Source organism: Capra hircus, chromosome 14 (assembly GCF_001704415.2).
Source record: "Capra hircus breed San Clemente chromosome 14, ASM170441v1, whole genome shotgun sequence".
Taxonomy (NCBI): domain Eukaryota; kingdom Metazoa; phylum Chordata; class Mammalia; order Artiodactyla; family Bovidae; genus Capra; species Capra hircus.
Window position 1 is genome coordinate 49,611,060 of NC_030821.1, and position 25,103 is coordinate 49,636,162.

The 25,103-nt window shown below is 39.5% G+C and overlaps 1 protein-coding gene across 1 annotated transcript in view; it reads right to left on the reverse strand.

Moving 5' to 3' along the window:
- The window catches only part of C14H8orf34 (chromosome 14 C8orf34 homolog), a 338,106-nt gene that overhangs the window by 224,438 nt on the left and 88,565 nt on the right, over window positions 1-25,103 (reverse strand). Inside the window, exons 4-5 of the mRNA XM_005689042.3 lie at window positions 23,015-23,143; window positions 12,653-12,681 (exon numbers count right to left, since the gene is read on the reverse strand). Coding sequence (XP_005689099.2) covers window positions 12,653-12,681; window positions 23,015-23,143 — 158 coding nt within the window. The remainder of the gene's footprint in view (window positions 1-12,652; window positions 12,682-23,014; window positions 23,144-25,103) is intronic.

A 25,103-nucleotide genomic window follows, 5' to 3' on the forward strand; every position in this document is an offset into this window, starting at 1 on the left:
TCCACAGACAGATGAATGGATAAAGAAGCTGTGGTACATAAATACAAAGGAATATTACTCAGCCATAAAAAGGAATGCATTTGAGTCACTTCTACTGAGGTGGATGAACCTGGAACCTATTTTACAGAGTAAAGTAAGTCAGAAAGAGAAAGATAAATATCATATACTAATGCATATACATGCATTAGGACTCTAGAAAGATGGTACTGATGAAATTATTTGCAGGGCAGCAAGGGAGAGAGACATAGAGAACAGACTTATAGACATGGGGGGGCAGGAAAGAGAGGGTGAGATGTATGGAGAGAGTAACATGGAAACTTCATTACCATATGTAGAATAGATGGACAATGGGAATTTGCTATATAACTCATGGAACTCAAACATGGGCTCTGTGACAACCTAGAAGTATGCAATGGGGAAGGAGATGGGAGGGAGAGTCAAGAGGAAGGGGACATATGTATACCTATGGCTGATTCATGTTGATGTTTGGCAGAAACCAACAAAATTCTGTAAAGCAATTATCCTTCAACAACACATTTAAAAAATGCATGTGCCATATTGCAAGATTACTTGAAGTTCAATTAGTTGTGTTTTTCCCTTTTAGTTCAGATACATTTTTATTCCTTAATTACAACGTCTCCTTCTCTCTCCTGATTCTCAACTGATCATGTTGCTTATCTCAGTGAGAAAATGAAAGCAACCAGCAGAGGATTTGTTCATTTCCTCATCACCAAACCCATCAGCTACTACCATTCATGCCTTCACCTACAAAAGGTGAATTGTCATTTCTTCTCCAAGGTCTGGCATATATTAATAGAAAGTATTTGATATACATTTGTAGAGTGAATAAAAGAATGACAAAATTAAGGTAATGTATGATTCAATGTTTCAATAATGCATTACCAATATTATTAGTCATTGAAAGAGAAAGTTTGAAAGAGAAAGTTTGAAAGTGAAGTCGCTCAGTCGTGTCTGACTCTTTGCGACCCCATGGACACCAGGCTCCTCCGTCCATGGGATTTTCTAGGCAAAAGTACTGGAGTGGGTTGCCCTTTCCTTCTCCAGGGAATCTTCCCAACCCAGGGATCGAACCCAGGTCTCCCGCATTGTAGACCGACGCTTTACCGACTGAGCCACCAGGGAAGTCCTTATTAGTCATTAGGACAATATAAATCAAAGCCACAGTAAAATAATATTGATATTTACATCAGGAGGATGGCTATAATTTAAGATAAACAACAAGTGTCTGCAAGAATATCGAGAAATTTGAACCTTAATACTTGCTGGCTGGATTGTAAAATGGTGTTGCCACTATGTGAAACAGTTTGATAATTCCTCAAAAAATTAAACACAGAGTGAGATATGTCTTAGCATTTTCATTCCCTATATATACAAGAGAAATTTTAAAAACATATCCACACAAAACTTGTGCATGAACGTTCCTACAAACATCCTTCTTAATGGCTGACAAGCAGAAACAACTCAAATGTCCACAAATTGATCAATGAATAAACAAAATGTGGTATATCTATTAGGCTTCTCCCATGGCTCAGAGGTAAAGAATCCATCTGCACCAGAGGAGACCCAAGACACTCAGGTTCAGTCCCTGGGTTGGGAAGATCCCCTTGGGGAGGCATGGCAACCCACTCCAGTGTTCTTGCCTGAAAAATCCCATGGACAGAGGAGCCTGGCAGGTGACAATCCAAAGGGTCGCAAAGAGTTGGACAGGACTGAGTGACTGAGCACTCAGTGTATTTATACCACAAAATATTTTTCAGCAATAAAAAGAAGGGAAGTACTGATATATGCCACACCATTAATGAAGCTTGAAAACATTATGCTAAATGAAAGAAGATAGTGAAAAAAGACCACGTATTTTATGATTGCATTTGTATGAAATTCCTAGTATGGCAAATCTAAAGAGACAGAAAGTTAATTAGCGGTCGGTCGTCTTAGGCTAAGGGATTAGGAGGAATGGGGAGTGGACATGGGATTTCTTGGGATGGTGAAAATGTTCCAAATTTAAGTTGTAGTAGTGGTCTGTCTGTCAATGCAGGAGATACAAGAGACACAGGGTGGATCCCTGGGTCAGCAAGATCCCCTGGAGTATGAAATGGCAACCCAGTCCAGTATTCTTTCCTGAAAAATCGCATGGACAGAGGAGCCTGGCGTGCTACAGTCCCTGGGGTTGCAAAAGAGTTGGACATGACCTACCGACTAAACACTAACAAAATGGTTACACAACTCTTTGAATATACTAAAACCCACTAAACTTTCACTTGTGGCTCAGAGGTTAAAGCGTCTGCCTGCAATGCGGGAGACCTGGGTTTGATCCCTGGATCGGGAAGATCCCCTGGAGAAGGAAATGGCAACCCACTCCAGTATTCTTGCCTGGAGAATCCCATGGACGGAGGAGCCTGGTGGGCTACAGTCCCCGGGGTCGCAAAGAGTCAGACACGACTGAGTGACTTCACTTTCACTTTATACATGTTAAAGGGGAAGATTTTATGTGAATTTTCTCTCAATAAAGTTGTTCAAACAATGAATGAAACTCACTTTCAGATTTTTCTCTTAAAGTGGAGTACATAGTACATAGTGCAAGGGACAAGCATGGATTTGGAATCAGACAGATGAAGAATCAGTACTAATTCTGAGACTTTCAGCAAATCACTTAATCATCCTAGCTTCGGTTTCCTTATCTGTAAGCCAAGAAAAGCATAACCACTTCGTCAGACTGATACAAGAACTAGATTTAATAACATATCAAAAACCCGAGCATACCTGCTAATGCTAACAGGCGCTGAATATAATCTCTCCTCCTTTCCTTCACTATCTTCTGCACCCTCCTACCCATGATCTAAAAGTTTTACTCTTCATTATGGAATTTTTCACACTAATACAAAAGGAGAAGGAAGAGTAAAACAAACTCCTTTGTATCCACACACATTTTCCTCAATTATCAACTCACGAGGAAACTCACTTTACCCTCATCTCTACCCACGTGCCTTCCACATCACCCTTTTTTTGCTCAAATCACTTAGAAGAAAATTCCATTCACCAGACATCACATCGTTTGTAAATAGTTGAGTAAGTAATCTCTAAAAGGTAAGAGTGCTTTTTTTTGTAAACAAATACCATTATCATACTTAAATACAAAGTGAGAATGTTTTAATATCAAATATCTATTTAGCTATCAAATTTCCCTGATTATCTGTTTGTTTGCACAGACTCTAAGCAAGACTGACTGATCAACGGTCTTTTATATCTCTTTTAATCTCCCTATTCTCTTCCTCTGTCTCATTTTCTCTCTTTAAATTTTGTCATTGCTGTTACTGTTCAAAAATCTGAGTTGTATGTCCTTGAGTTTTCCACAGTCTGGATTTTCCCCTTTGCCTCCCTGTGATGCGGTTTAAAATGTTCCTGCGCCCTTTGTAATTTCTGTAAATTAGTAGTTAGTTCGGGATAAAGTTGTTTTGCTGTGGTTTTTGTTTTTGCCAATACTTCTTCAGAGAGAATGGTTAGTTTTATCTGGAGGCACATAAGACTGTCTTCTCTAATGATTTGGGCAGCATTGATAATTACTGCTTAGATCCATTAATTCGACAGGCATTGCCAAATGGTGACTGTCTAATTTTACAATTCCATAATCACTTATTGGCTGGAATACTTCTGTAGACAGAAACTTCCTGTCATCAAATATTAGGTTACTCTGAAGTACGATTTATATACAAAGGAGGATGAAAAATCTGATTTTTTTCCTTGACTTCTACCAGTTTTTAAAAACAGTAACTTTGGTTCCCTAGGCATATGCCTGAGTGCTCAGTTATATCCAACTCTTTGCGACCCTTTGAACTGTAGCCCACCAGGCTCCTCTGTCCATGGGATTCTCCAGGCAAGAATACTGGAGTGGGTTGCCATGCCCTCCTCCAGGGGATCTCCCCAACCCAGGGATCAAACCACGTCTCCTGCAGGTTTAACCTACTAAAGCTTGCTGGTTTAACTTACTAAACATGAATAATTTTTGGATAAACATATGTATCTTAAAGTATTAGGTATAATTCATTACACTGCAATTATTATTTTATTCAAGTTTTCTCAACTCTTTCCAGCAGAAGACTACTGAAGTTGGCTCCTGAGCTCTTCTGACACAATCCTAGAGATCTTTCATAGTTCTTGCCTTCTGGCATAAGGCATTTTAGGCTCATTTTGTAAATACCATCTGCTCTTGACCTAGACTCAACCATTATTCCAACAGACTCTGATTCTTTTTAGTTGAAAATATATTTTAAGACTAGAATCTGCATACTTGGGGTACTCCCTGTTTTGGTGTTGGTAATAGTGGACAGATCTAAGAAATGTTTATGTTTTAAACCTAAATAATTCAGCCTTACAGAAAAGTTGAGAAAAAAGAAAGAATCCCTGCACTCTAGTTATGTTCACTGCCTGTAGAGATTGTACTTTTGTTTTAAAAATTTAAAAAAAAAAATGAGTTCATAATGGTATTTTTCATTCAAAGCAGGATATAGGATTTTCACTTAAATTTATTGGTCTTATATTTATATTTTTTCCCCCTATGCCAAATATTCTGGTTCTTAAGAATATCAACATAATTCTTTGTATATCACACAAAGCATACACAACAGCCTCTTTATAATAATACCAAAACTGCCATTAACAACACAGTCACTAAAAACAGGTTAAGAGCTGATGTTGTTCCCTCTGTCCTTTGGGTATATTCCACCAGAGAAAAATCAAATCACTAGTTTACAAAGACAGAGTAATTCATCTGAGTGTGTTTTGCCATACTGTTTGGGCTCATCTGTCAGAAATCACTGTTTTAAGAGTTAACCGTGCTTCCCAAAAATTATATATAGAATATTTAAATGGTTCCAAAGTCTCATATACACAAAGTTCAAAGAAGTCAAGATTCTATCCCTGCTTTCTACTCTCTATCTGCTTCACTCTCATTTTCTCTTCCTCCCCTTCTCCCATTGGTAACGTTTAAAAAGTAATTGTGTGTGTGTGTGTGTATGTGTTTTACAATATGGCAGGTTCTGCCTTTGTTATTTTGGCTTTAATTTAAGTAAATACATATCCACAGTTCCATTACACTTACTTAGATAAATGGTAGCACACTATAAACACATTTATCCTTGCCTATTTTATTCAACAGTATATCCTGGGGATTGTTCTATGTATTTATAGAGATATTCTTTCATTTTTATAGCTGTACAGTACTCTATAGTAGATGTACTATAATTTATCCCTTACTCTTCTTTTAATGAACATTTAGTTATTTCAACCCTTTTTCTATTACAATAGCACAGCAATGAATAGTCACACACATTGGTCTTTCTATAGCTTTGCCCGTGTGTCCTTGGAATAGACTTCTAGAAGCAGGATCATTTGCTCAAACAAGAACTGTGCATATACAGTGTTTTAGACACTGAAAACTTGAGCTTGAAGGATAGAAAACAGCAGGAAAAAGGGGAGGGGATGACAATCAGCAGAAATGTAGAAATACATAAAATACATGATTTCAAAATACTAGAGCCTGGCTGCCACACAGTATTCCTTTTTCAGCACAGCTCAGACTCTGAGTAGAGGAAAAAAAAAGGAAAATAAAGCAGAAGATACAGATCTGAATGACAAAATAGTCTGTTCATTCTAGTCTTAGGAAGTTGGACTTAACCTGTTAAATAGCAGGGAGTCACTGAAATTTTTTTTAGCAGGATTCCCTAGGTAGGGTTCCCTAAAGGCAGATAATAAGCAAGAGACTTACTGATGGGGGTCTCTTAAGTGAAGCTTGTAAGACAGTGAAAGAAGCAGAAGATGGGAAGAAGCTAAGCAAAGATAAGCATTCAGCTCATTCAGCTAAAGTCTGCTCTCAGGCTGATCCCACAGGAAGCTCTGTAATGTAAATGAAAACTCAGAGCCTCACTTTGGTTAGTCATTGGTGACACCAATCCAAGCATCTCTGGGCAGGACAGCCCCCAATGAGTTGAAACAATTCTCTGGAGGAGCCTGAGTCCACAAACATCCAACTCTCACAGGAGTTGAAGGATGGGTCATACTGCCCTACTAAAGGGTAACTGAGAAGACATCAGCCAATGTATTCTATGGCATTTTGAAGGGCGAATTAGAATGGTAGGAGCCTAAAGAATAAGATAAAGATATGAAAGGTATCTTTCATATAGATAAAGAAGGCTGAGTACTGAAGAACTGATGATTTCAAACTGTGGTGCTGGAGAAGACTCTTGAAAGTGCCTTGGACAGCAAGGAGATCAAATCAGTCGATCCTAAAGGAAATCAATCCTGAATATTCACTGGAAGGACTGATGCTGAAGCTGAAGCTCCAATACTTTGGCCACCTGATACGAAGAGCTGACTTACTGGAAAAGACCCTGATGCTGGGAAAGACTGAAGGCAAGAGGAGAAGGGGGCAACAGAGAACGAGATGGTTGGATGGCATCACCGACTCAATGGACATGAGTTTAAGCAGACTCCAGGAGACAGTGAAGGACAGGGAAGCCTGGCGTGCTGCAGTCCATGGAGGCCCAAAGAGTCAGACACGATTGAGTGACTGAACAGCAACCACATGAAATCTGAACTTGGATGGTGGCCAGGTAAGCAAAATAATGGCTTCCCAAAGATGCCCACATGCTAATCCTCAAAACTACGAACACAGTGCATTACATGGCAAAAGGGGCTTTGCATGATTAAGGTTAAAAGTGAGATCAAGGTGAAATTATTAAGATTAGCTGGATGGCCCCAGACTAATCACAGGATTCCAGAAAAGTGAATAGCTTTTCCTGGATGCAGTTAGAGAGAGATGAGGCATTGCTGGTTTTAAAGATGTAGAAAAGGGATCATGCACCAGGTCTGCAGCAGCCTTTAGAAGCTGGAAAAGGCAAGGTAACAGATTTTCCCTAGAACTTCAGGAAAGAATAAAGCCCTGTTACACCTGATTTTAGCCCAGGAAGCCTCATGTTTACCCTTTAACCTACAGAATTGTAGGATAATAAACTTGTGTTATTTCAATTTGTTACAACAGCAATAGAAAACCAATACAGTGACTAAGAAAAGAGAAGGGAAAGACTAATAAATAAGACCTTTATTTTTTAAAGGTCTTACAAATAATAGCTTCTGTTTCATTTTTCCATTTTAAGTAAAATTAGTAACTCTTATTACCTTCATCAGATTCATAAACTAAGTTTAAAAGTCACAGAAAAAATAATTTCATAAAATTATAATTGAGTTAGAATATGAGAGTAAAAGATCAGTATTTTATAAAAGTTAAGAAAATATACCTTTAGTGAACCCCCCAAAATTTTAATGGTAGATTGCAAGGAAGAATATGTATTGATTTCTACTTCTATATTAAAGAAATAGGTGCTAGCTCAACACATGGTGAGCCTTTTTTTTGACTGCTGTTTTATACTGCCTGAGATTCACTTTTTCTTATTGAGAAAAATGCAGGACTGTGAGCTTCATGGCCAGCAGAGGGCGCCATGAGACAGGCTCACTCTCTCTCGTGCTCTCTCTCATCCAGGGCTCGCTCTCTCTCTTATCCAGAGGTTTTTTCCTCGACAAACAAAGGATCCTGGCTTTGATCCTGTAAGCCTGTGTGCCCTCTGTGTGACCTCGTACTCCTAAATATCAGGTGTGAAAGAGCAATATTTTTGCACTGACATAATTTTTTTCAATAAAAGCTTATTTATGATAATTGTTGGCATCTTCCAGAATAAAAATGAAAAATAATAAAATTTCCATGAAGTCTTCACTAACAGGAACATTAGGTAAGTAGTAAAAATGTGCAGTGTTATGCAACTTATTTAAATGGAAACTCTCCCGAGCTAGTGCTTTGAAGAGAGATGAGAGGAGGGGAGGATGCATCCTGAGGAGAATATTTAAATAAGTGTGAAGGTTTCCACAATTTTATCCAGCGAGGCCGAAATCCATTTTCAGTTCAAAGAATAATTAGTATGTTCTTTAGCTCACCAAAGATAGGCTAATGTAGAAAGCAACCAGGCTGCAAGTCAGAGAGCCCAGGGAAAAAAGGGAAGGACAAAGTCCAAGCAATCATTCAAGCTAATTTAGGGTTCAGGCAGCTACAGCTTTGTAGAACATACTGGAGGGAGCAAATGAACCCAGAAATAGTGATAATTATGTCTTTGTACTTAGAATGAACACAAAAATAAATACAAGATAGAGATTATTAAATTTCTGTAAATTATAAGCTAAATCACTGTATAAGATGGAGACCCACTGGGGCAAATAACAGTGATGGACAGAGGAGGCCTAGAAAAGCAGGACAAAGCCAGGAGACCTCATCTGTTACTTATTCTACCTGCTATGATGATCAAACCAGTCAATCCTCAAGGAAATCAGCCCTGAATATTCATTGGAAGGACTGACTGTGAAGCTGAATCTTCAATACTTTGGCCACCTGATGCAAAGAGCCAACTCACTGAAGAGGTCCCTGATGCTACAAAAGATTGAGGGATGGAGGAGAAGGGGTAGAGAGATGATAAAATGGTTAGATGACATCATCAACTCAATGAACATGAGTATGAGCAAACTCTGGGAGACAGTGAAGGGCAGGGAAGCCTGGTGTGCTGCAGTCCATGGGGTCGCAAGGAGTCGGACATGACTTGGCAACTTGAATGACAACAATGGCATACAGTCAAGACCAAGTTTGCACAGAATTAGTATAGATTGAAATTGTAATGATTTTAAAATATTATGATGGTTTAGCATATGTGAAATAGATCACCAGTCCAGGTTCGATGCATGAGACAGGTCGCTCAGGGACAGTGCACTGGGACAACCCTGAGCGATGGAATGGGGAGGGAGGTGGGAGCGGGTTTCACGATGGGGGACACATGTACACCCATGGCTGATTCATATCAATGTATGGCAAAAACCACTATAATATTGTAATTAGCCTCCAATTAAAATAAATTAATTAAAAATATGATGATGATTTATCAAAGTAAATCCATATTTAAAAGTACATTCACAAATTCATTTATTTAGAGAATCAGAAATATGCTTTTGGTATCAAACTCAAAAAGCACAGTCTTACTTAGAATAGAAGGATACTAACTTTATTGCATTTGTAAATTATAATTATTAACATATAGTCTATTATTGAACTAACACCCCCCCAAAAAATGTCCTTTTCATTATAGGGAACTGGAATGCAAAAGTATCAAGTCAAAAAATACCTGGAGTAAAAAGGAAATTTGGCCTCGGAGTACAAAATGAAGCGGGGCAAAGGCTAATAGAGTTTTGCCAAGAGAACGCACTGGTCACAGCAAACACCCTCTTCCAACAACTCAAGAGAAGACTCTACACATGGACATCACCAGATGGTCAACACTGAAATCAGACTGATTATATTCTTTGCAGCCAAAGATGGAGAAGCTCTATACAGTTATTAAAAACAAGACTGGGAGCTGACTGTGGCTCAGATCATGAACTCCTCATTGCCAAACTCAGACTTAAATTGAAGAAAATAGGGAAAACCACTAAACCATTCAGGTATGACCTAAATCAATCCCTTATGATTATACAGTGGAAGTGAGAAATAGATTTAAGGGACTAGATCTGATAAATAGAGTGTCTGATGAACTATGGACGGAGGTTCATGACATTGTACAGGAGACAGGGATCAAGACCATCCCTATGGAAAAGAAAAGCAAAAAAGCAAAATGGCTGTCTGGGGAGGCCTTTCAAATAGCTGTGAAAAGAAGAGAAGCAAAAAGCAAAGGAGAAAAGGAAAATTCCCATTTAAATGCAGAGTTCCAAAGAATAGCAAGGAGAGATAAGAAAGCCTTCCTCAGTGATTAATGCAAAGAAATAGAGGAAAAGAACAGAATGGGAAAGACTAGAGATCTCTTCAAGAAAATTAGAGATACCAAGGGAATATTTCATGCAAAGATGGGCTCGATAAAGGACAGAAATGGTATGGACCTAACAGAAGCAGAAGATACTAAGAAGAGGTGTCAAGAATACACAGAAGAACTGTACAAAAAAGATCTTCACAACCAAGATAATCACAATGGTGTGATCAATCACCTAGAGCCAGACATCCTGGATTGTGAAGTCAAATGGGCCTTAGAAAGCATCACTATGAACAAAGCTAGTGGAGGTGATGGAATCCCAGTTCAGCTATTTCAAATCCTGAAAGATGATGCTGTGAAAGTGCTGCACTCAATATGCCAACAAATTTGGAAAAATCAGCAGTGGCCACAGGACTGGAAAAGGTCAGTTTTCAGTCCAATCCCAAAGAAAGGCAATGCCAAAGAATGCTCAAACTACCGCACAACTGAACTCATCTCACACACTAGTAATGTTCAAAATTCTCCAAGCCAGGCTTCAGCAATACATGAACTGTGAACTTCCAGATGTTCAAGCTAGTTTTAGAAAAGGCAGAGGAACCAGAGATCAAATAGCAAACATCTACTGGATCATCAAAAAAGCAAGAGAGTTCCAGAAAAACATCTATTTCTGCTTTATTGACTATGCCAAAGCCTTTGACTGTGTGGATCACAATAAACTGTGGAAAATTCTGAGAGAGATGGGAATACCAGACCACCTGACCTGCCTCTTGAGAAACCTATATGCAGGTCAGGAAGCAACAGATAGAACTGGACATGGAACAACAGACTGGTTCCAAATAGGAAACGGAGTATGTCAAGGCTGTATATTGTCACCCTGCTTATTTAACTTACATGCAGAGTACATCATGAGAAACACTGGACTGGAAGAAACACAAACTGGAATCACGACTGCCGGGAGAAATATCAATAACCTCAGACATGCAGATGTCACCACCCTTATGGCAGAAAGTGAAGAGGAACTAAAAAGCCTCTTGATGAAAGTGAAAGTGGAGAGCGAAAAAGTTGGCTTAAAGCTCAACATTCAGAAAAAGAAGATCATGGCATCTGGTCCCATCACTTCATGGGAAATAGATGGGGAAACAGTGGAAATAGTGTCAGACTTTATTTTGGGGGGCTCCAAAATCACTGCAGATGTGAAATCATGCAGCCATGAAATTAAAAGACGTTTACTTCTTGGAAGGAAAGTTATGACCAACCTAGATAGTCTATTAAAAAGCAGAGATATTACTTTGACAACAAAGGTCTGTCTAGTCAAGGCTATGGTTTTTCCAGTGGTCATGTATGGCTGTGAGAGTTGGACTGTGAAGAAAGCTGAGCGCTGAAGAATTGGCACTTTGAACCGTGGTACTGGAGAAGACTCTTGAGAGTCCCTTGGACTGCAAGGAGGTCCAATCAGTCCATCCTAAAGGAGACCAGTCCTGGGGGTTCATTGGAAGGACTGATGCTGAGGCTGAAACTCCAATACTTTGGCCACCTCATGCAAAGAGTCGACTCATTGGAAAAGACCCTGACACTGGGGGGGATTAGGGGCAGGAGGAAAAGGGAACGACAGAGGATGAGATGGGTGGATGGCATGACCAACTTGATGGACATGAGTTTGAGTAAACTCCAGGAGTTTGTGATGGACAGGGAGGCCTGGCGTGCTGCGATTCATGGGGTTGCAATGAGTCAGACACGACTGAGTGACTGAACTGAACTGAACTGAAAGGGGTTCTACGATTTTAAAAATGAGAACTTCTATTTCAATGATGCCTAAATGCTGCTGCTAAGTCGCTTCAGTCATGTCTGACTCTGCGACCCCATAGACGGCAGCCCACCAGTTTCCCCCATCCCTGGGATTCTCCAGGCAAGAACACTGGAGTGGGTTGTCATTTCCTTCTCCAATGCATGAAAGTGAAAAGTGAAAGTGAAGTTGCTCAGTCGTGTCCGACTCTTAGTGACCCCATGGACTGTAGCCCACCTGGCTCCTCCGTCCATGGGATTTTCCAGGCAAGAGTACTGGAGTGGGGTGCCATTGCCTTCAGATGCCTAAATGCATAATTTCAAATTAAACCTCCCTCTTGAGAAACAACTCATACAAATATGTTACATAGACAAACTGAACAATCCAACAGAGAAATCTTGATGCTATCTCAACCTGCAAAATTTGCTGTTTCCCCAGGTTTTCCAATTTTGCTAAATGGCACCAAAATTTACCTACTTGCTCATCTCCCAAACCTAGGACTCACCATTGCCTGATTTCTTCTAAACTGAACTACTACCAAGTTCCATCAACACTACTGTTAAAATATATTCCTAGTCACATCACTTTTCACCACCTTCACAACTATCACCCCAGTCCAAGGGGTATATTCCCTTGGCATCTTGGAATTATTTAAAAAAAAAAATCTTAGTAAGGTTTCCAAAGGGTAGTTCTACAAATGTAAGTGTCTTCTCATCATCATATAGACACAGGCAGAACCCAGTTTATATAATATTAGTTTTCATTATTAGTATAGTAATTCAGTGACTACAGTGATTCAGTTTTCTCTAAATTCTAAAACTCTCAACTCAGAAGAATAGGTGATATCATACATTTCATGCATTAACTTTCATAAAAGCATAAAACTTTGAAAGTTTTCAAATGTTAGTACCCAAATAAATTAAATTTAAACAGTTTATGTTTCAGAAACTCTTTCATTTAGACATTAGATTCAAATGTAAGTTCTATATTTTATTCTCACTAGATGGATAGTTCAACGTACCTTATCGAGCTCATCTGAAATTGCAATACCTGGGAATCAAGAGACAAAAAAGTTTTAGAAGTAATCCTTAATAACCCAGTCTTAAAAACAAAAGTTCTATTTGTAGAGCTAATACATTTTCCATTCTATTTTTTTCTTGTTAAGGGTATTTCAAAATAATGTGGTACTTTCTTTCTACTGATGAAAACAAATTAGGAGTTTAGACAACTATAATAGCTGCGGAAACAATGGAAATGATGCAACAAAAAACAAGTACTATACTGCTTGTTAAATGCAGAACAGACTTGCAAAGATGACTGTAGAGAAATTGTCTTTATGTGGTAATGACAATCAAGTGCAGCTTGTTACAACAGTGTTCTTTTTTAAGAACTGATTCAGATTCCTAGAGTAGTAAAAAATTAAGGCAGAAAGATGGTTGAAGATCATGTATTTTAATTCCCTTATTTTCCAGATGAGGACATAGACAGGGGAACTTAAACTATTGTGTTCCATGTTCCCTGAGATCAACAGCTTCTTGGGGCCAATGGATCAAGATTCCTCCTCACAAGCTCCCCTTCTATACACACACTCCTTAATCCAATTTTTTGTCTCTATTATTCTTCCAAAATTGTTCTAAGTTAGTAACATAAAAGTTTTAGTCCTTAATTTATTTCTCTGTGATAACAGACTCTGTTAACTCCAGTCTCTTAAAATGCGGCCCTACATTTTCTATTCTCCTTCGTCTCCTTCACAAAGATCTTCTCCTTGGGCGGGGGCGGGGGTGGGGGTGGGGGTAGTAAGTCCTTTCCTGAAATACCAAGAGTACTCTTCCCCTTGCCTTGGCCCTGTAAAAAGAGTTTCTTCACTCATTTTTTAGAAAGTTACCAGTTGATCTTAAAAATTTTTTTGCACATCTCAGACTTATGAATCCATTATTCATATAGACAGCAGTAATACTTCACCTACCTAGAGTGTAGCCAAGAACTGGCAAGTAAGTCAAAAGGCCTTACCAGCCTTGTATTATCAAAATGCATGTCACACTTAAGCCTCACTCAAGAGCTAGTCCCTGCAGCCTCTGACCACTGTCCATTTAGCAGTTATCAGGAGCTTTTGCAGGGCCAAGAAATTTTACCAGTGGAAAACGAAGATGAAGAAAAAAGGTTGCTATGAACACACGTTAAAGACAAAGAATGATAAAAGCTTCTTGTGAATTCTTTCAAATAATTTTATCAGCATATATAAATATACATACAAATGCTCTATGCTGCTCTATGCACGTATAAAACAAAATTGGAGGCACACACACTATTTTGTTATCTGTTTTGTGTATAAAACATTTTTATATTAGTAAATATCTTCTACAATATCATTTTTAAATAGCATAAAGTAGACCATTAAAATAAACAAATTCCTTTAAAGAGTTTAAAAAAATAAAGTATACCATTGTATGAATGTGTCATGCTTTCTTTATCTATTTTTCTTTCTCTAATAAAAGATACTTAATTTCAAACTTTTCCTATTAAAACTCCCATGGCAGTAAACAATGGAAACATACCTTGGACATGGCTACACACAATGAATATGTTTTCTATCCTTTTTGTTTTTTTTTTTTTACCAACTTATCTGCCACTTGAGACAGATAGATTTTCTGAAATACTTTCCATCCTTGATTTTTCTAAAACTTCTATCTCGATTTTCATCTTATCTCTCTGAAAACTCCTTTTCAGTGTTCTCAACTAGCTCACTTTTCTACCTGTATCTTAAAGGTTGATGATGTATGTGCCAGTGGGTGGGCTTTTTCCCTATATACTAATAATTCCCATATCTGTATCATGCAAAGGCTGTTCACCTCACACTCCCACAGAAATGTCTGAAGACTAGATAAATAAACAAAACAACTGCCCCATTATCTGCTTTCATTTTCACTCAGAGGCTGTTATCCTCTAATTCCTCAGGCTTTCGTCAGAAGAGACTTTTGCGGGATGTTCGTGATTGATGCACTAAAAAAGTTCTTTGTTGTTGTTGTTGTTGTTGTTTCAATTGATTCTGGACAGCTGTTATCAGTCACAGAGCATAAAATATCAGCCCTCTGTCTTCCCAACAGCTGGACATTTTTCCCTGGAAAAGCTCCAGCCAGTGTTTCACCTGAACTGCAAACTGCAGATTGATGTCTAAATGGACGAAAGATACCCGTCCTATCACTGCCTCCCTTCAGACAGATTAGACTCAGAAAAGCTTTGGGTCCACTCGTCATTGGCATAATCCTTTAATAGATTTCTGTCTCATTTAGTCGCGAAGTCATGTTTGACTCTTTGCAAACCCATGAACCGCAGCATGCCAGGCTTCCCTGCCCTTCACTATCTCCCAGAGTCTGCTCAAACTCATGTCCACTGAGTCAGTGATGCCATCCAACCATCTCATCCTCTATCACCCCGCCTTCTCCTCCTGCCCTCAATCGTTCCCAGCATCAGGGTCTTTTCCAATGGGTCAGCTCTTTGCATCAGGTGGCCAAAGTATTGGAGCTTCAGCTTCAGCTTCAGCATCAGTCCTTCCAGTGAATATTCAGGGTTGATTTCCTTTAGGATCGACTGATTTGATCTCCTTGAAGTCCAAGGGACGCTCAAGTGTCTTTTCCAGCACCACAATTTGAAAGCATAAATTCTTATAACTGAGTTATATGCTAATTACTGTACTACATGCTGGGGAGTCCAAGTCCTGGGTTCCCTTGCCTCCCCACAGTGCAGAGTCCAGCAATCTCTGAAAGTAGGTCACAGCATGTAAGTGTGCACAGAGAAAAGCATGGAAACAGAAAGAGAGGGACAAAACCCAGTCCCAAGAAAGACAGCAGCAATAAATCATCAAGGGCATTTGAGCTGAGACTGAAGAGAGGAGTAGAAATTAGCCTGGGGTGAGTAGGAGTGAGATGTCAGGACACAGGCGCAGCATAAGCAAATATGAGAAAGGGAAGAACATCAGTGAGTGTGAAAAATTCCCGTTACCGGTGCATAAGCGGCCTCATGATGAGTCATGAGAGATGATACCAGACACGTGACTAAGGGTCAGCGCATAGAGAACCTTCTATGAGTTTATTTTTTCATAAAGTTTTTTTTAATGTGGACCATATTTAAAGCTTTTACTGAATTTGTTACAACATTGCTTCTGTTTCATGTTTTGGTTTTATGGCCAAGAGGCATGTAAGATCTTAGCTCCCCGATCAGGGATTGAATTTGCATCCGCTGCATTAGAAGGTGAAGTCTTAACCACTGGACCACCAGGAAAGTTCCTATGAGGTTTTAAGGAGCCACTGAATGTCTGCAACAAGTGGTATCAGGTTTTCACTGTAGATCCAGCCCACTGACTGCAGTAAGGGCTGTTTGGAGGAACTGAGAAACAAGAGTGTGGACAGGACTGGTTATTCACGCCTCAGACTTTTCCAACTCTCCTGGGCTCACAAACTGGACTACATCCCCCAGCCTCCTTTGCAGTCAGTTGTAGAATGTAGGTGATGTTATTCATGCACTTCCACTTCAAAACATTAGAAACGACCCCTGTAATCCTCTATTGTCTCTGTCTGCATGCAGGCCCCTTGGATGAGGTGCTAAAGATGGGAGAATAACAGGATAGAATAGTCCATATCCCCATCACACTCTGTTGTTGTTCAGTAGCAAGTCATGTCCAACTCTTTGCAACCCCATGGACTGCAGCATGCCAGGTTTCCCTGTCCCTCACCATCTCACTGAGTTTGCTCAAGTTCATGTCCATTGAATCTGTGATGCCATCCAACCATCTCATCCTCTGTCGGCCCCTTCACCTCCTGCTTTCAACCCTTCCCAGCATCAGGGTCTTTTCCAATAAGTCAGCTGTTTGCATCAGGTGGCCAAAATATTGAAGTTTCAGCTTCTGCTTCAGAGTGAGTCCTTCCAAAGAGTATTTAGGGTTGATTTCCTTTAGGATTGACTGGTTTGATCTCCTTGCTTTTCAAGGGACTCTTCAAGAGTCTTCTCCAGCACCAGGCACACTCTGTGCAATGACTGAAGACTTACATGGTATTAAGCCACAGAGATGTTGGCCATGAGACTCCCCTAACATAAAGTTATGGCAAGCCCTTCAGCCACAGGCTCAATTCAGGTAAGGACTACTCTTGGTTTTTTCCTGTCATGGAGCAGGAATGAAATGAAATAAAAATGGAACATGTAAATAGATAAACCGTCTGGTCAGTGATGTTGAGTGTGAATTACAGGGTACTAATAGGGGCAGAGAAGAGAATCACACCCAAGAGAGAGTGCGTGCTTGCTAAGTCAATTCAGTTGCGTCCAACTATGTGCGACCCCGTGGACTGTAGCCTGCCAGGCTCCTCTGTCCATGGGATTTTCCAGGCAAGAATACTGGAGTAGGTTGCCATTTCCTTCTCCAGGGCATCTTCCTGACCCAGGAACTGAACCCACGTCTCTTATGTCTCCTGCACTTATGAACCTGCACGGCAGGCAGGTTCTTTACCACTAGCGCCACCTGAGATGCCCCCCAAGAGAGCGGGGAAATCTCAAGACTTGGGGATTAAAACAGTTAGAGAGAGGAACTTCCCTGGTGGTCCAGTGGTTAAGAATCTGCCCAAGAATGCAGGGGACATGAATTCAATTCCTGGTCCAGGAAGATCCCACATGCCGCAGAGCAATAAGCCCCTGAGCAGCAAATACTGAGCCCATGTGCCTACAGCCTGTGCTCTGCAACACTGAGAAGTCCACTCGCGGCAATGAAGAGCGGCCCCCGCTTGCCGAAACTCAAGAAAGCCCGTGCATAGCGACAAAGACCCAGTGCAGCCAAAAATAAATAAATAATAAACATTTTAAAAACACTCTGCCTTCTAATGCATGGGGTGCGGGTTAGATCCCTGGTCGAAGAGTTAAGATCCTTACATGCCTCATGGCCAAAAAACAAAACACAAAATAGAAGTAATACTGTAACTAACTCAAAGACTTTAAAAATGGCTCACATCACAAAAATCTTAAAAAAAAAAAAAAAAAGGTTAGGGAGAAAGATGAGTCCGGTTTGAATGAACCAGTAGGTAGGTGTCACCAGCTAAGATAAAGGAAGTAAAGAAAAGTAGTGGTAAAGAAGGAAGTATGATCTACTTAGATAAACTGAGTTTGACATGGCAGTGGGATACCACCACCTTGTATAAAATCAGAGGGATGGTACGGGGAGGGAGGTGGGAGGGGATGCAGGATGGGGAACACGTGTACACCCGTGGCGGATTCATGTTGATATATGGCAAAATCAATACAATATTGTAAAGTAATTAGCCTCCAATTAAAATAAATAAATTTAAATAAAAAATAAAGGTATTATAAAAAGAAAAAAAATAACTGAAAGTAAGTAAATGTGGGAAAAAAAAAAACCATAAACAGTCTGGATGGGAAATACACTCATTTGAGTTAGCTGTGTAGGGGTGATAGTTAAATCTGTGAGGGAGGAGAAGGCTAGACACAGAGAACATTTGAAAGAACAGAAGCAGAGGATGAAAAACATCTATAGCAGTAGGAAAGAAAGAGGTGTATTAGAATGAAACCTACAAGAAATGACGTGTAGGGCACCCAAAGACCATCAAATGAGGGCCAGGTCCCAGGAACTAAAACATCAAGGGTTTGAAGACAGACAGTCATCAGTGGTGTTAAAATGACCAAAGCAATTTTTGAAAATGAGAAAGAGTGTCCACTGAGTTTGACAATTTGGATTCAATTGGTGGTGACCATAGTGAGAAAATTCTGAGTAGAATGACAGGTCCAATAATTATACTGAGGAGTGAGAGGAATCTGAGCAGGCGGAGAAGATGCGCATTAACTATTCTCTTTGAAAACTTGGATGAAAGAGGAAGAAGGAATTCTGATGCTATCCGAGGGAACTCAACCTCGAGAGGAGGTGTTTGTTTTAACGTCAGTTAGAGCTGTGGTGTTCATCATGGGAGCTACTCATTAGATGGCTAATGAATGTTTGAAATGTGGCTCGTCCATGCCGAGGGGTGCTGTAGAATAAAATTCACAACAGACTTTTGAAGAGTCAGCATGAAAGAAAAACAATATAAAATACCTCAATAATAATTTTTAGATGGAATATACATTAAATGATAATTTAGATATAGTAGGTTAATATTGCGGAGAAGGCAATGGCACCCCACTCCAGTACTCTTGCCTGGAAAATCCCATGGATGGAGGAGCCTGGTAGGCTGCAGTCCATGGGGTTGCGAAGAGTTGGACACAACTCAGTGACTTCACTTTCACTTTTCACTTTCATGCATTGGAGAAGGAAATGGCAACCCACTCCAGTGTTCTTGCCTGGAGAATCCCAGGGACAGAGGAGCCTGGTGGGCTGCCGTCTATGGGGTCGCACAGAGTCAGACACGACTGAAGTGACTTAGCAGCAGCAGCAGGTTAATATTGTATTAAAATTAATTTTACAGGTTTCTTTTTTGCTTTTTTGTAATGCGCCTATTTTGAACATATAAAATCCCATGTGTGGCTCATGTTACATATCTGTTTGGCAAGGCTCAGCTGAAGTATGTTATTGGCTGTCAGGGATAAATAGCAATAACACTAATAATACCTGTGGCAGGCAGAAATCTAGGATGGCTCCCAAGATACACCCCTGGGCGGTCTTTTCCCTTTGAGTCTGCATGGTGGAACCACTGAAGATGGAAGGGTCTCTCTCTCTTGGCTTGGTTACTAAACAGCAGACTGAGTAAATCAGAAGTAAATCCTGGTGGTCCTGACCTAATCAGATGAGCCCTTTAAAAGACAGCACAGCTTCAGAGAGGTGCTCCCCAGTGGCCTCAAGGAAGAAACAGTTCATTGTTGTTGTTGTGAGAGGAGGAGACCACAAGGCAAGGACCTGGGAATGAGCTGAGAACACTCCTGGCCAACAGCCAATGAGGAAAAAAAGGGGTCTCAGTGTTGCAACAGCAAGCACTGAATTGGACCAATAGTGTGTATAAGCTTAGAAGACCCAAGCCCAGGAGTAATCCCAGCCCCAACCAGCACCTTAATTTCAGCTTGCCCAGACCCTGAGCAGAGGACCCAATTAACCTGCACTCAAACTCCCAAAACACAAAAATAGTAAGATAATAAATTTTTACTTTTTAAAGGTACTAAGTTTCTGGTCATTTGTTATATCATAATAGAAATGGAATATTATATCTAATGTTTGTGCTGTGTATGCTGTGCTTAATCAATCAGTCATGTTCAACTCTTTGCAACCCCATGTACCGTAGCCCACCAGGATCCTCTGTCCATGGAATTCTCCAGGCAAGAATACTGGAGTGGGTTGCCATGCTCTCCTCCATGGGATCTTCCCAACCCAGGAATCGAACCCAGGTCTCCCACATTGCAGGCAGATTCTTTACCATCTGAGCCAGCAGGGAAGCCCAAGAATACTGGAGTAGATAGCCTATCCCTTCTCCAAGGGAATCTTCCTGACCCAGGAATCAAACCAGGGTCTCCTGCATTGTAGGCAAATTCTTTACCAGCTTACCTACCAGGAAAGCCCCCTATATAATGTTTAATTGGCAGTTATATCTAATGTGTAATTGGCAGTTATTTCATACCAGGCACAATATTAAACACTTAAGACACAAAATCTCATGTGATTTTCATAAACCTTCAGAAATAGTACCATGATTATTCCAACTTTACAGTAAAGGTGACAGAAACATAGTAAGGTTTATTCTCAAGGTCATGAAGCTAATAATTGGTAGCGTTCCAGGCCACTGAAACTATTCTAACATATCTACCTTGAGGTAAGGAACACAGCATGAAGAGGGTCACAGGTCATGTCTGACTGTAAGATAAAGCATTATGCTGAAAGGTTTGCAGAAAGCCAGAAAAAGAGCATGGTACATTTGCAAACTGGAGAGAATTTCAAATCTTTCCTGTTATTATTTGAAAGAGCAAGAGAGAGAGAAGGAAGGAGGGGGGTTGCATTTAAGTCTGTATAAGCTGACAGCTGTAGAGATGAGATAATTCTACTATTTTGAGGGATATAAACAATTTTTTTACTGTCAATCTCTACTAATAACAAATACTAGGAAGTATTTAGGAAGTAAAACTTAGATAAAGCAAAGACCAGCCTTGCCAGAGAGAATTCTATCAGAGACTGTATGAAAATTAGGCACTCACTAAAAACTTCCAATCTTTCCTGTGGTACAGGAAAACAGTTCACGATAATAAGACAATGAACATTCCTTTTGACCATAACTGGAGGAAAGATTCCATTCCCTAAGTCTTCCTATTAAATAAAACAATGGTTAATAAAGTCACCACTATTTTAGAGAAAGAGTTATCAAGTTAGTCTATTATAAAAGTCAAACAAGATTAAACAGGAATGAATTGACATCTAGCTTCAGGAAGATGGATGAACAGTTTGAGATTAAATAGTTCAATTCTGGGCAGCAAGATCACTAAATAAACATTGTGCTCATGCGTGCTCCCTCATGTCCAAATCTCTGCAGCCCCTCAGACTGTAACCTACTAGGCTCCTCAGTCCATGGACTTTCCCAGGCAAGAATACTGGAATGAGTTGCCATTTCCTTCCCCAAGGGATCTTCCTGACCCAGGGATCAAACCCACAACTCCTTCATCGTCTGCACTGCAGGCATACTCTTCACCGCTGAGCCACCGGGGATATTTCTACTAATCTACAATGATCATCTCAGGTGAACTGATAACCGAATAGTTAGACACATGTTGGACCTAAGACAAGAAGTTAATATTAAATCTCAGATAGCAAAAATCATAGAAACTCAAGTCATCCAATAAAGTAGGCTTTTGTTCCAAAAGAGACTCAGAAACTTACCCAGAGAAATAAGCAACCTCGCCCTGCATGACCAACTGCTCCCTTACCCCACATAAACATCACCATTACTGCTACAAAAAACAGAGCCCCTTTATAATGATCAAGTGACACCAAAAGCGCATACACACACACACAGACACACACACACACACATACACACACACTAAAGCCTCTGACATATTAATGGATAAGGTTCTTTTCATGAACATAATAATTAGCTGAAAACTCATTTTATCATTATTTGGTCCAAAAGTAAACCTAGCCAAAAACAGGATTTTCTTGAATCTCAACCAAAGAGTTCCTACTAATGGCAAAATTATGAGAATCTATCAGAAGCCAAGTTAACATTGAGACAGGCTTACTATACAAAGGTTAAATAAAAAACCTAGTGGCTCTAATTAACTATAAATTAAGAAGTATGAAAAAGCTAAATCTTTCTAAAAAAAACATAAAACAGTATATAAATACATAATTACAGTATAGCATAATATATAAACATATAGATATTTATATAAACAATTCTCCCAAAATATGCTAAGGGAACTTGGAAAAATATCAAGAAACTAGTAACACTGCTATTTTAAAAAACAGACTGATCCTAAAACATAATCTATTAGAATTTACTAATATTCTATTTTAATATGAATCTTTAACATGATATCACACCAAAAGAAAATTTTAGTGAGACTATAGCATTAATATGTTTCCAGAGATGCCCAATTTTTAATATTGAAATATATTTAAGAACCAGAGAAAGACAGAAATACTTTGAACTTCCTACAAAAACTGCAAAGTGTATACATATATATATATATTTACATACAAATATATACTTTATGTATATACTATACTATATATATAGAATGCATTGATCAAATCAAATATTTGTCTATCTGAAATATATCATTTTAAACATTCCCACCCATCAGAAGAAGGAGATGGAACCATGTCTTCTTGATCTGGAGATGAGAGGACCAAGGCTCATACAGGTTTAATGATAGGTTAATGATTTATCTAAGGTTATTAACCTCATAGAAGGCAAAACTTCTAACTCAGGCCCTTGGATTACAGATCACTGCTTTTATAAAAAGGTATATTGCTAGGTTCTGAGAGAATTCTGAGAAGAATCTGGCCCAGTCACTATGAAGAAGTTTAGAGACATCAAAAACTAATGGAAGCAACAGGTTTGTGCATTAACTGGGATGACACATAACAACAGGGTTCAAAAGAGAAGAATGAATACGATGCCATTAGGTTTACAGTTGACCTGGGTAATGAACAGAGGCCGTGGAGGGAGATTGGAATCAAACAGCCATTGTGGGGAGGGGTCTATAGCTCTTTCTACTCTATATAACCGGTCTTCCCATGAATCCATGTAACACACATGATCGGTCCTCAAATCCAATCTCATGCTCTAGAACTCCGCAGGCTCTCAAGAAATTATAATGAGGATGTTGGAAGCAGGTTATTGGTAATGGTAATGAACGTTTCTACTTTCATATTGGTTAGGAATTCCAATTACAATCAAGTAAATGAACTTACTTCGAGAGAGATTCTCAAGGGCTTTTCCCAGTTTCTTGCTCTCTTGAAGGATGTGGTTCAATTCATCAAAATCACGGCTTTCTGGTTTAGTCCGCCAGTTCCACTTAGGATGATCTACTGACCTTGGCACTATGTTTAAAAAAAATGATTACTTCATAAGCATGCTACAGAAAGATAAAAACTTACTATTCATCATTATGTGAAAGATTGTCTCAAGATCAGTGCACAGAATAAAAATGGTTTTTGGAAATAGTTCTCTTGTGAGCAAACAGAAGGGAAGTTATGAGGCTGGATTTTAAGAAATGTTTTAACTAAACAAGTAAAGAAAGTGTGACAGTGTTTATAGAAAAAAGAAAATTCAGGTACTGATTTAACACTAGTAATTCATATAAATTAGGGAAAAACACAAGCAAAATATATATTATATTATATTTCAGCAACTTAAAAAATAACTGCTACCTTCTTCATGAGCAATTTGTTAAATGATTTTAAGACATTCTTGCTGTCTTCTGATAAAACAAGACTGAATACTTATATTTACCTTCACTTTCCCGCAAATTCTCACTAAAATTATACTATGGTATTTTTCTTTTGCCAAAGAATTGGTTAAACAAAGAGAGAAGACAATACATTTTTTAAGGAAGATGCAAAATGAACTGATGAGTGATAAGTGGATTTAACAAGATAGAGAAAACGGAAACCTAGGCCTTGAAGATAGAGATGTCAAAAAGTGGACATTTCATACCATTTAAACGTTAAAGTATCAATCAAGGAGGACCAATGCCAAAATAATAAGAATAGAAAATCATAACTGCCTTCCAGATTAGAAGGATCCATTAAATGTTCAGTATAATGCAAGGCTGTGCTGTGCTTAGTCACTTAGTCATGTCCAACTCTTTGTGACCCCATGGACTGTAGCCCGCCAGGCCATGAAATTCTCTAGGCAAGAATACTGAAGTGGGTAACCTTTACCTTCTCCAGGGATTGTCCCAACCCAGGGAAAAAAACTGAGGTCTCCCACTTTGCAGGCAGATTCTTTACCATCTGAGCCACCAGGGAAGCCCAAGAATAGTGGAGTGGGTAGCCTATCCCTTCTTCAGGGATCTTCCCAACCCAGGAATTGAACCATTGTCTCCTGAATTGTAGGTGGATTCTTTACCAGCTGAGCTACCAGGGAAGCCCATAATTCAAGGCACATTATCACAAAATTTTACCACAGTGGTAATAAAGAAAACATCTTTAAAAGCTTTCAGAGACAAAAATAGCAAATCAAATTGTCATCTGATTTCTCAGCAGCAATGCTTGGCCCCAAAAGACACAGGAGAAGTTCCTTCAAAATTTTAACTGAAGATTACTTCTAACTTAGAATTTTATTTATTTGTTTAACTTAGAATTTTATACCCAACTAAAATGGGCTTCCCTGGTGGCTCAGAGGGTAAAGCACCTGCCCACAATGTGGGAAACCTGGATTTGATCCATGAGTTGGAAAGATCCCCTCGAGAAGGAAATAGCAACCCACTCCAGTATTCTTGCTTGGAGAATCCCAGGGATGGAGAAGCCTGGTAGGCTACAGTCCATGAGGTCACAAAGGGTCAGACACAGCTGAGCGACTTCACTTTACACTTTAATGGTCATTTGGGTTTCCTAGGTGGTGCTAGTGGTAAAGAACCCACTTGGCAATGCAGGAGACATAGAAGACGAGAGTTCGATCCCTGGGTCAAGAAATCCCCTGGAGGAGGGCATGGCAACCCACTCTGGTATTCTTGCCTGGAGAATCCCATGGACAGAGGAGCCTAGAGGGCTACAGTCCATAAGTCTGCAGAGTCAGACACGACTGAAGCGACTTGGCGCACAGCACAAGGAATCAGTCAAGATACTTGTAAGGACTCAGAAAATGTACCTGGCAAGCACTCTCAGAAAGTTCCTAGTGTGAGGTGCTCCACCAAAATAAGCAAGTAAACCCCAAACTGGAAAGAGTCGAGATTCAGGAAACGTAATCCCCCATAAGAAGAATGAAAACGTAAGCCTCAGGATGACAGTAAACGATGGTCTCAGCAGACAGCTGAGAAAAAGGAAACTAAGGAGTTAA